We start from the raw sequence: 12390 nt of genomic DNA, 5'->3' as shown, positions 1-12390 counted from the left end.
TAATTTCGAGAGAGAAGTAACTTTCCTCGAATTTTTAAGAGACCTCAGATTTAGAATTGAGGTCTCAAAATCAACCATCTAAAAGTACACAACATGTGACAATGGTGTTTTTTCTTTCATTATTATCTCGCAACTTTTACGACCAATTGAGCTAAAATTTTCACAGTTTTTAAATTTTTTATGCATTGTTGAGATACACTAAGTGAGAAGACTAATCTTTGAAAATTACCAATAGTGTCCAGGGGTGGATTTCACAAAGGTAGTCCTAACTTAGGACTAGTCCTAGGCAATGCTAAGAGATAGGACCAGTCCTAAGTTAGGATGAGTTACTGGTCCTAACTTAGGACCAGTCCTATCTCTTAGCATTGCTTAGGACTAGTCCTAAGTTGGGACTACCTTTGTGAAATCGACCCTAGTGTCTATAATGACCTGTATTTTTATTTATAGAAATGCAGGTTGTCCAGTTTTTATACTGCTTTAGCAATTTACATGAACACGTCTAATTCAAGTTTGCATTGTCGTTAAGTGTATTATAGTTATTGTAGTTAGGCAAACAACGTTAGTTTTCAATTTAATGTGTGCCTCCCTCTGAACAGACTTAGGAACAAGCTTTTATGTTAATTTGAACTCCTGGTTTTATAACATAATTAACTAAGTGAAAATAAAATAAAATACTTAGGTTTATCGCGATTCAAAATCGCAATGTGTTATGGGTAGGCAGATGGGGCATTTGCTACCGCGGTGCATGTTGTCATGCATGACGTGCGCATGCATGTCCTATATCTTTGTGTGGGTTCAACGGTGCCCTCTCTTGCTATTCGCGATAAACCTTATTCAGAAAATTTTTTTCAGACTAGGGATTGTTGTAATGGTAGGGTTACAACTTTCCAGGATTTTTTCTTTTGAGTTTGAATGGTAGGACCATGGTAGGACTTTGCTCTGCACTGACTGCAATGTCAAAGTTCAAGAGTTAATCTTCCCACATACATGTAAATACAGAGTGTGATACATGAAATTATGCCTACCATGGACACTGAGATTAGATTTACTGTGAAGGATGAAGGTGTCACATGTATGACCTTGTCAGTGGAGTGCAGATGAGGTCACAGGTGATCTTACTTACAGGCAGTGGACACTATTGGTAATTGTCAAAGACTAGCCTTCACAGTTGGTGTGTCTCAACAAAACATAAAATAACAAACCTGTGAAAATTTGAGCTCAATCAGTCATCGAAGTTAGGAGATAATAATGAAAGAAAAAAACACCCGTGTCACACGAAGTTGTGTGCGTTTAGATGGTTGATTTTGAGACCTCAAGAACTAAATCTGAAGTCTTGAAATCAAATTCGTGGAAAATTACTTCTTTCTCGAAAACTACGTCACTTCAGAAGGAGCTGTTTCTCACAATGTTTTATACATTGTACCATCAACCTCTCCCCATTACTCGTCACCAAGAAAGGTTTTATGCTAATAATTATTTTGAGTAATTACCAATAGTGTCCACTGCCTTTAATGTTGTTGAAAATGGAGAGACATGTACTGTACATGTAGGGTAGAGTTTGGATGACAGAACAAAGGAATGCATAAGAAGCAATGCTGTTCTCACATTGGAATTCGTACGTATGTTTTCACATTTTTTTTGGTGCCATGTCAGTCCAATAGAAATGTGTAAGCATGGGCTAAAGTTATAATCTGGGCTTCACTTTTCGTTTGTAGTTCTGTATGCTGTAGCAAAATATGTCATTCACAATTTTTCCATTTACTACATGTATTATGTATGTTCCTTATCATGGTTTAGCAGGGCAACTCGGCAGTAAGCAGAGCCATTTTAAAGCTGGGCCCAAAACATTTTTCATGAATTCTGTATTGTACATAATTCATGTATTATAACATGACAAAATCATGTCAAGTTATTAATCAATAAAAAATACATATGCTCGTCGTCGTGTTCGTAAACATTGATAATTTAAGTTGCATGGTTGTAATGTACCCCTGCATAGCCTTGCAACATGACACTCTCTAGGGAGCCTGGCAAATCTTTGCCTTTTATGAATAGCCCCATCCATCGGAGGGTATGGACACACTTACATGTACACACGTAGTTCCGAGTCCCTGACAAATTACAAAGAGAACAGTAGGTGACATTTCAGACAGACATCTTTCTCGTCTCGATCTGGCTGGTGAATGGGCGAGGATATTGATGCTAAATATAAACCATTCACTGACGAGAAGATATACCATAGCTCTGAGAAAAACAGCATGCTGTGTTTTGAGATAGTGTGGAAGATTTTGCATTGTGTCATTGTCAAAGTGATTATTTTTGTATTGACAATGTTATTTGTTTGTATTGTTCAGAAGACTCCCTGTGAGAAAACAGTACAAGAAGCTCTTCTTATATTGTTCAATGCAAAATATAATTTTGGTTTACCCTCACACCGATGTTACAAAGCACTTGTATACTTAGCACTATCCCGAGTTCTGTGAAAACAATCACAGGCATTTTACTCTGGTGGGATTCGAATCCACGACCCTTGCATCGAGAGCAGTGTCTAACCAAATAAACCATCTAGATTGTCCAGTGGCTAGAGGCAGTTTCAAATAGTTAGTTTCAGCAGCGGCTACCGCAACAATTGTTAAATTTGCAAAGTTGAGTTTTGAGGCCAGCCTCCACTTTTCTCTTTTATAATACTGAAAAATACAGGCTTGTGATGTGTCATTATTATTTATATTAAAGACCCACGTTGCCTTGGATTGCTCGAGTTGGTCTTTGAAAAGCGCTTGTAACCGTTTGTTATAAAATGCATGTTAGAAAGATGTTTTAAAAGTGAAATACAATGATCCACACAAATTTTCCTTGAAAATGCGTGGTTTTACTTTTACTTTGCGAACTAACACTGTCGGTCATTTTATGGGAGTCCAAAATTTGAGTCCATAAATGGCCGATAGTGGTAGTCATTAAATTCTACTTTTAAAATATTTTTTTAATCATGCATTTTATAACAAGTGGTTACAAACGCTTTTCAAAGACTAACTCGACCGATGTGTTCCTTTAAGTTTGTGCAGTTTCACCAATCTGATTCATTAATCCTTCCTAATTACATGTTAGTGAAGGCACTAATGAGAAGTTGATCACTCTGCACTAGTCATTTGTATAGCATTAATGAGTACAATGTGTTCACAACATGTGTTATTTTAGTGATGGACCTTGTGGTTTATAGGCACTGGACACTATTGGCAATTACTCAAATCAATTATAAGCATACATGTAAAAACTAACTTGGTAACGATCAATGGAGAGCTCTTGATAGAATGAAATATTTTGACTACCTCTGAAGTCACGTAGTTTTTTAGAAAAAGTAATTTCTCACTGAAATATTAGAATTGAATTTGAGACTTCAGTCAGCTGATCTTTGTTTATGTTGCCATCTTTGCAGTTGTGATTACTCCGTTATCAATAAAAGTCCTTAGCATTCTTATTTGGTATTCTGCTGTGGCTACCTTGTGTTGTTGCGCCCATCTCCTTACCGTGGCGATTAATAACCGAGTAAATGGCAACAGCAAAGATGTTGTATTGAACCATTCAGTGCAGTTACTGGGTGAATATATCCAAGACATAGAAGTGTACATGTATGTACACGGTACACGTCACAGACTTTCCACTCGGTGAAAATTATACTGTCAGTATAAAGTCGGGGAACCCTCAAACAAATGTTTCCTATTGTCACTCTATTTATGTCATGTCATGTAATTGGGTAATTATTATCCAATTTGTCAACAAACAAAAATGGAGGAGCATATATTGCATTCAATGGAACAAGGAAATGATGTGTTGTTGATCATTCATTGCATGAAGGCGACCTCCTATGCCACACTGGCCTTGAATTTCACTCTTAAAGGGGCACAACAATTTTCCTCTGGTGAAGGGGCACAGTATGAGAAAAATATAATATGTGTTTTGGAACTTAAAGGCACTATTCCTAATTACTCAAAATATTTATTAGCATAAAACCTTACTTGGTTACGAATAATGGGGAGAGGTTGATTGTGTAAAACATTCTGAGAAACGGCTCCCTCTGAAGTGGAGTAGTTTTCGAGAAAGAAGTAATTTTCTACGATTTTGATTTCGAGACCTCAGATTTAGAATTTGAGGTCTCGAAATCAAGCATCTGAAAGCACAACATTTCGTGTGACAAGGGTGTTTTTTCTTTCATTATTATCTCGCAACTTTGACGACCAATTGAGCTCAAATTTTCACAGGTTTGTTATTTTATGCATGTTGAGATACACTAATGCATGTTGAGATACACTAAGTGAGTGTGAGAAGACTGGGCTTTGACATTATTTTATCAATAGTGTCCAGTGTCTTTAAATTTCAAGTTCAATTTCAATTTCAATTCAGTTTATTATCCACAATGGGAAATTCATTTGGGCCTTTTGTACAACAAATTTACAAAATTTAAAACAGATTGCATGCAACAACAACTAGTCTATAAATTTATATACATTTCATGTAGGCCTATTTGTATCTGTAAAGTTATGGATCCTTTTACTGGCCTTCAGAAATTGCAAACTTGACCCAATTTCTTGACATCCTGTCAGCAGATACATGTAATTATAAAATGTCTGTGAATGGAACATGCTTATTATAATACACACGTATTTAGGGAACATGACATAGCGAAATGGATTCATTCTGAAAATGCATTCAGTGTCCGTAGAGACAGAACCACAGTTGCAACCAAATAATAATGTTTGGGTTTGTTTTTGTTTGTTTTTACAATGTGTTCTGCTTCTTTCAAATTTGCTTGTAAACCAGTATGCTTGTAAACCAGTATGCTTGTAAACCAGTATGCATTAATTTTTGGCCCATTTGTACACACACAATATCTTGTACTTGAAGTAATTAGGAGAAGAACTTTAAAAAAAAGGTTTAAGCAATAAAAGTACTCCAGTGCACCAATGTAATGTTGCACTACAGGACTACTAAAAAGAGAACCTTGAAAAACATTACATGGTGCTATCAGAATTAGATCTCATACATGTATGTCAAAAACATAGTCCCAAATCTTGCAGGTAATACAAGGAAGTGTTATAGCGCCAGGAGTGTCACTGAGTGACGGATATGTGCGCTATATCAGAGGCCACAATTATTATTAAAATTATTATTATTATTATTACTACATAAAACTACAAGTGTGTACCTATACTTAAGATTGTGAAAATAAATTTCCATGGCTTTACTAGACATGTTAAACCGACCCTGCAGGCCCACGCCATATTGGCAGTCCCACTGCTCATGCTCAAATCATCTATAACCCCCAAGAGCACCTCCCTGCCACACAATTTCTATCCCTAGGGAAACCCTAGTATCCATGGTTACGCGGGTTGCATAATGGAAATCCACCCTAAGGTGCACTGGACAGTAAAAGTGTATCCTTTCACAAAATTTACAATACAGGGTTGGGTGCAGGACGCATGGAGTAATGTGTCAAGTGGCTATGCTGTGTGTGTGCTGAGCCTTGTGGCTCATCATTTTGGTGGGTGGGAAATTGTCAGAGAAACAACCTTTCACATTTTGTATCCAGGTTTATACACAAGTGTGCAGACATGTACACCCACTTCTTTCTTGCATAATTCTGCTCAATTTTGAGGTCTCCACATTGACATGTGTATTCAGTGCTATTCACATGACAGCAGTTTTACTCTGGTCCCTTGCTTAACTTTAGCGTGGTTGTGAAATGTTTGACAAGATTTTTCAAGAGGAAATTGTTGTCCTTTCGCATGCTGTACATTTTGTAAATTTTTAACAAACATGTGTCCCTTCCTAAATGGATCTCATGTTAAGGGGCTGAAGTGTACAGTGTATGGTTCACACTGGACAGCTTTGCATAAGATCTAGTTAAACAACTTTCACTTACACTCAAGTTGCATCCTGGCGTTTAATGAACAAAAAGACAGACTTCCCCCTTCACAACATGCATACAAAAATATAATGGTTGTAATTTGTCAAGTACCTGACCTGAGTTCTTCAAAGTGTTTCACATACTGTTATTATTTAGCTCCCCATTAGGGCTATTCATTATAGTCGATTAAACAAAAATTCGTCTCAGTGAGTCCAAAATTATTTTTATGAAAACGTATTTTCGTGACATTGTTTTACTCATTTCTCAAAAACTACAGCACCTCAGCAAGTAATATTTAAAGGGAATCTTTCTACTTTTACTATATTCAAACGGTGTAGGTTTATTGTAAATAAGTGGAGATAGCCTTCTCAGTCTTCTCACTCGGTGTACATGTATCTCAACACATGATCAAAATAAAAAACCTAAATCGGTCATCGAAGTTGCGAGATAATAATGAAAGAAAAAAACAAAGTTGTGCGCTTTCAGATGCTTGATTTCAAGACATCAAATTCTAAATGTGAGGTCTCGAAATCAAATTCTTTGAAAATTACTTTTTTCTCGAAAACAACGCTACTTCAGAGGGATTTGTTTTTGACAATGTTTTAAACTATCAACAGCTCCCAATTACTCGTTACCAAGTAAGGTTTTATGCCGATAATTATTTTGAGTTATTACTACCAATAGTGTCCACTGCCTTTGAATAAACCTCCCACCAGAAAACAATTGAAGATGAGACTATAAATAAAAAGAATCCACGCTACGCTGTTTACTCATCGACATGCCACGGTAATTTTAATTGTGCATCGGTGAAGATCAATTTTATTTGCAGCCTTCTGCTCGTCACGAAGGCCACCCACTGCACCTGTGATGTACCCTTGCATCTAAACATGTGATGGATGTGTGTTACATGTAAATAGTGAGTTCAGGTACACACAGACCTTTTCTCGACATGATTTGCATTGTGATGTTAATACAGATCAATGCAGACCTCAAATTAACCCATGGCACCCACAGCATTTGCGGTGGAGCCCTGTGCTTTTGCTGTGGTGCCATAGGCCGTATGCATTGACGTCATCCAGCAGCCATCTTGGTGGAAAAACGGTGACAAAAACAATCGAAACGCACAGATTTGTACGCGCGGCGCACAGGATTGGCCAAATGAACAACCTCCTTTTGACCTCTAGGTGAGGGCGCCCTACTGAAATGACGTCATGTGCATAAGGTCTATTGCAAGATTTCAACACCAATTTTTGTTTTAGTCGAAGTGCCTCCTACCCACTTTACTAGAGGAAGATTTGTGAGCCCCATCAGGGCCCAATTTCATAGAGCTGCTTAGCAACAAATTTACTTAGCATAGAATTTCTTCCTTGATAAAAACAGGATTATCAACCAAATTTCCATTTGTTGCATATTGCTTGTTGCTGGTATTCAGCTGTTGTTTGCTTATATCCTGAAAATCACGTGGAAATTTGGTTGGTAATCCTGTTTTTATCAAGGAAGGAAATGTATGCTAAGGAAATTTTTATGCTAAGCAGCTCTTTGAAATTGGGCCCAGGTGCGAAGTTCAAGGCATGTCAATGTACAATGAGTAACAGTAGTGCTAGTAGTAATAGTAGTAACAGATATTATTTTGAACACTTTGCATTGATGATCCATAATTTATAAATTATTTAAAAAAATACAATGTTGGCTAAATGTTCAATAAAAACAAAAAGTTAGACATAATATCTACAACAACCAAACTTTGTATTTAATGATGCCTTCAGTGTAGGCCTATGTAATCTCTGGGTATAGTTTTATTGTAAATATTGATTATTTGTTATGGTATTTTGTGAGACAAATATTTCAAATTCCTCTTTATTGTTTTTAATCATTGGCTAGTTAAACCTCTCTAATTCTACTTCTGTTTGTAATACGTTGTATATATACTGTATTATAACACCCCTTACAAGTAATCTGCCTGCTCATTGGTTTAGAGCGCGTCACATGACATGTCTTAGTTTTGCTAGACGACGGCCATGTGATAGTGCGTCAGTTTGCCGTGCGCTAGTCCGAAGACTAGCACACGGCGTGCAGTACCCAGACGGGAAAATAGAACGTTTGGGAGTCATAGTTTTAACCATAGCACTCGAAGCAGTCAATATTTGTATACTAGTTTTCAACATAGAAAATGCAGACTTCAATAGAAGGTATAGTTTTTTATGTTACACATAAACTGTACAAACATACATGTACTGTAAATTCAATCTTCCAATTCCGTTTCATGGTCTTGCTCAAATTTGATGAATGTGGCTTTGTGCCCTAAAGTCAATCAAATTTTAAGCATGAGGACATAAAATATGCCTGTCATTTTTGGTGTCCAGTCTAACGCTGCATTGCCTTAAATGCTGCACTTGACACACAGGGACACGTACACCCCCCCCCCCCCCTAATGGTGCAAACAAAATTATGATGATGATAGCGAATTCGTGTGAGTTGGGTCAATTACAAAGTCAATCTGTGGGGCTATTGAGTTGTAACACGTAGTGGAATATTAGGGTAACTGCGACAGCTCCTGCCTGTCCAGAACATCCAATGTTTGGTCTTAACGTTCGTAAGTTTGGTCATAGGTTCGTTAAGGATAATTTTAAAAAATTGTTTAAAATCGTTTAAAATTCTTAAATTGCAATAATTATCCGACATGGGGTCTCAACTCAAAGTTCTCATCTTTATTCATTTCCAGAAAAGTTTGAATTATGCAGCGATGAGGAATTTCAGATTTTTATCTGAATTCAAACATTTTATGTGATGTCAGCCTGATGAAGAAAATCAGCCATTAGTTTGTCCACATTTTAAAGAAAGCCTGCTCTTTGATACAAATCTGAAATTTCTACTTACTCTAGTGCTGAGGACACAAGTCCTAAGAGCTCCATGGTATCACCAAAAACATTGGAAATGCCATCATTTCAACTTAATAAATGTTATTTTTGTTGTACCTCCTTAAATGTTGATCCTAGTTTCAGGCTTTTGTCAGCAATTACACTTCTGATTATGAGACCCATTTATGTAACACAAGTTTGGCTTATAAGGTGCTATGTACGTATTTAAAGCCATTATACACTTTCGGTACAGAAAAAGAAAAAAAAGTTCACAGGTTTACAAATAATTTACAGGGTTTACAGAAGGTAATGGTGAAAGACTTCTCTTGCAATATTGTTCCATGAAATGCTTTACTTTTTGAGAAAACATTAAAACATTATAATTCTCGTTAGCGAGAATTACGGATTTATTTTAAACACATGTCATGACACGGCGAAACGCGCGGAAACAAGAGTGGGTTTTCCCGTTATTTTCTCCCGACTCCGATGATCGATTGAGCCTAAATTTTCATAGGTTTGTTATTTTATATATAAGTTGTGATACACGAAGTGTGGGACTTGGACAATACTGTTTACCGAAAGTGTATAATGGCTTTAAATGTACAAGTAGAGACTGCAGTTAAACAACAACCTTTTGGATTGAGTGGCCCCTGTTTTGTTAGGCACAAGGCAAATTACATTGTACATTATTATTGTGACCACTTTCCCATTTACCCAGGTTTATGCCATGTCAAGATAATGCAAATTTTTAAAGAAGGTATACTGGTATAAGAAGGTATAGGGCCTACTGGTATAATTTTTTAAATTATGCAACTAAAATGTAACATATTGTAATTGTATGGGTTACAATGTGCTACATGTATGTAAGCAGAGCCTTTTGTATTGAATGTTTCCTGTCAGGCTCAATGTACATTTTACATTGTACATATTGCTCACTCGGTGACAATTTTCCTATTTTGCCAATTGTATAATGTTTTGCATCAATTTTCATAGAAGGCATACAGGGATGCGATTTCTTCGTTTTTAACAGGAATTCCTTTTTTTTTTGCCCGCCCCCCCCCATTTTTTTTAAGGATCAAATTCACAAAAACAGCAAGATAAAACCATAACCATATAATAATGCCCTAGATTGGAGAGTAGGGCTTTTTAAAACCAAAGGTAAATGCTAATATTGGGCTTCATGCTCACGAGTTTTCGAGTTTGCATTCTTTCGCGCTTTGTACTCCGAGTTCAGGTTTTTTTTCTCAACAGCTAACACATCCCTGGGTATACCATGTTTCATCTACTCAATCAGTGTCTTGATGCCTGTTTGTTATCTCATTGACAGATATCTGGAGTCTAGGAGTTCTACTGTACATGTTGGTATGCGGTGAGCCGCCCTTCAACGAAACAAACGACAGCGAAACATTAACGATGATAATGGACTGTAAATATGGCTTGCCAGACTACATCTCACAGGACTGTAAAACGTAAGTTGGGTTTGAGGAGTGCGAGGCAGAGGCGAGGGAAGGGTTAAAAATTATCATTTTACACCTTACTTTTCTTTGAACAGTTTGGTCACAAGGATTTGTTTACGGAAAAACAATTTGGTAAAGAGTAGGCCTGGGCGAATTATTTTAATATCCGGTTAATGGCGAATAGGTTTTCCTATAGCTATTTATAAACCGGATAGTTCTGTAATTACAACCAAGTAACCGGATATTCTTTAATATCCGAATATCCGCGGACGTTTTGTCTGAATCCTAATGAAACTTCTATTAAGACAGCATAAAACAGCATAAATTAAGTATTTAACTATGCTCACCTCCGTGAAGAGTTAAAACAATGACATTTCTGACGTAATTTGTTCAAAGATTACAAAAGTTTTCCTTCACATAGAGTCATCCACGAATCAACGAAAGCAAATCGCCATCTTTAAATTAGATCCAGTCATTTTTATGAATGAACCGAGTGACACTGTCTAAAACTAATATCAATCCGCCCAGAAGATCTCATTCACAAACGAACAGCGCCCTCTAGCGGCAAAAAAATATATTTTTTAAAATATTTTTTTTATTATTATTTTTAATAGCACCCTCTAGCGGCGAAAAAAACTATTCGAATATCCGGTTACTTTCGGATAGTTGGCCAGCGGTATCCGAATAACAAAATTTCACTATTCGCCCAGCACTAGTAAAGAGAAAGTTGATTGTTGTTGTTTCACTCAGGTTACACAAATCCAACGGTATTGAAATTAAATAAGGTTTACTGCACGCAGACACATGCTGGCCAAGAACTGCGCTGAAGCAGTGGAAGCAATTGCCTCCATTGCCTCGTGAAATATTTCCAATTACATTTCCTAATGGGAGTGCCCTTTTACCAGCAGACGAAATTTGTCTTGCCCTTTACAGAATGACGGAAATGTCTGCTTGGCACACAAATTGGGGGCAAACAGAACATATATGTAATAAGTAATAAGTGTGTTGGTTTAGAATGTATATATAATTTCAAAATTTTGATTCTTTTTTTCAGACCTTTTGTCAGCGACGACTCTCAGGTCTCTGATTATGAGACCCATTTACTGTACACATATATGAAACACCTCTAGGTTTACAAGGTGCTACACGTACAACTTGTGTATGTTTGTAAAGGAGTGGAGCTTATCAAAACCTTTAAAATCAACCTGCGTCCACTGCTCAGGAACAACAAATTCCACTCATTTAGCTGTCAAGTGGGGTCTCCTTGTTCATACATCTGGGCCTAATTTCATAGAGACGCTTTTAGCATAAAATATTGCCTAACAATTTTCTCCCGAGACAAATTGAGAAGAAGACCAGTCAAAGATTGTACATTTGGCTGGGCCCAATTTCATAGAGCTGCTAAGCACAAATATTTGCTTAGCATGAAATTTTTGCCTTGATAAAAACAGGATTACCAACCAAATTTCCACGTGATTTCCAGGATAAGCAAACAACATCTGAATACCAGTAACAAGCAATATATGCAACAAATGGAAATATGGTTGGTAATCCTTTTTTTATCAAAGAAGAAATTTCATGCTAAGCAAATTTTCATGCTTAGCAGCTCTATGAAATTGGGCCCTGATAGTTTTGATTTTGTTTTATTTATTTATTTTTGTGTGTCACTGCAATCCTATAGACATAATGCTTCACAGGCATAATCATTTGCGTGGGATTCGAACCCCCAACTATTAGAGTAGATCTACGGGTCAGCTTTCATAGATTTCTTCAATCTCTTTTTTAATTTTTTAATTTTTAATTTTTTATTTTATGATTGCAGTCTTATAGACAGTATGCTTCAGAGGGATCCAGAGAAGAGGCACAACTTGGAGCAGATCTTCAACAGTCGTTGGTTGAAACAGGGCAAAGCGGCCAAGATCAGCGAGCCGCTCATCACCAGACATGACATCTCAGAGGCGGTACATGAGAGCATCATGGAGAAACTGGTCTCGGGGAATATCGCTGATCGGACAACCATCATGAAGTGAGTGCTCAAGCTTCGGTGGGAAGGGGGGCGGGCTTATTTTAAAGAGTCGCTCAGTTCAAAAAAGTTGCTTAGCAGAAATGGACACTTTAGAGGCAGTGTTAATAAGTGTGGGTTATTTTATGTGCATAACACAACACAGGGGAC

General features: G+C 37.0%; 1 protein-coding gene across 1 annotated transcript in view; it reads left to right on the top strand.

Moving 5' to 3' along the window:
- LOC117289475 (SNF-related serine/threonine-protein kinase-like) overlaps positions 1-12390 on the top strand; it is a 35439-nt gene that overhangs the window by 8564 nt on the left and 14485 nt on the right. Inside the window, exons 2-3 of the mRNA XM_033770612.1 lie at positions 10088-10229; positions 12040-12243. Of these exons, the coding sequence (XP_033626503.1) occupies positions 10088-10229; positions 12040-12243 (346 nt within the window). The remainder of the gene's footprint in view (positions 1-10087; positions 10230-12039; positions 12244-12390) is intronic.

The sequence above is a fragment of the Asterias rubens genome, chromosome 4 (assembly GCF_902459465.1).
Source record: "Asterias rubens chromosome 4, eAstRub1.3, whole genome shotgun sequence".
NCBI classification, from domain to species: domain Eukaryota; kingdom Metazoa; phylum Echinodermata; class Asteroidea; order Forcipulatida; family Asteriidae; genus Asterias; species Asterias rubens.
This window is presented reverse-complemented; position numbering and strand designations above follow the sequence as displayed.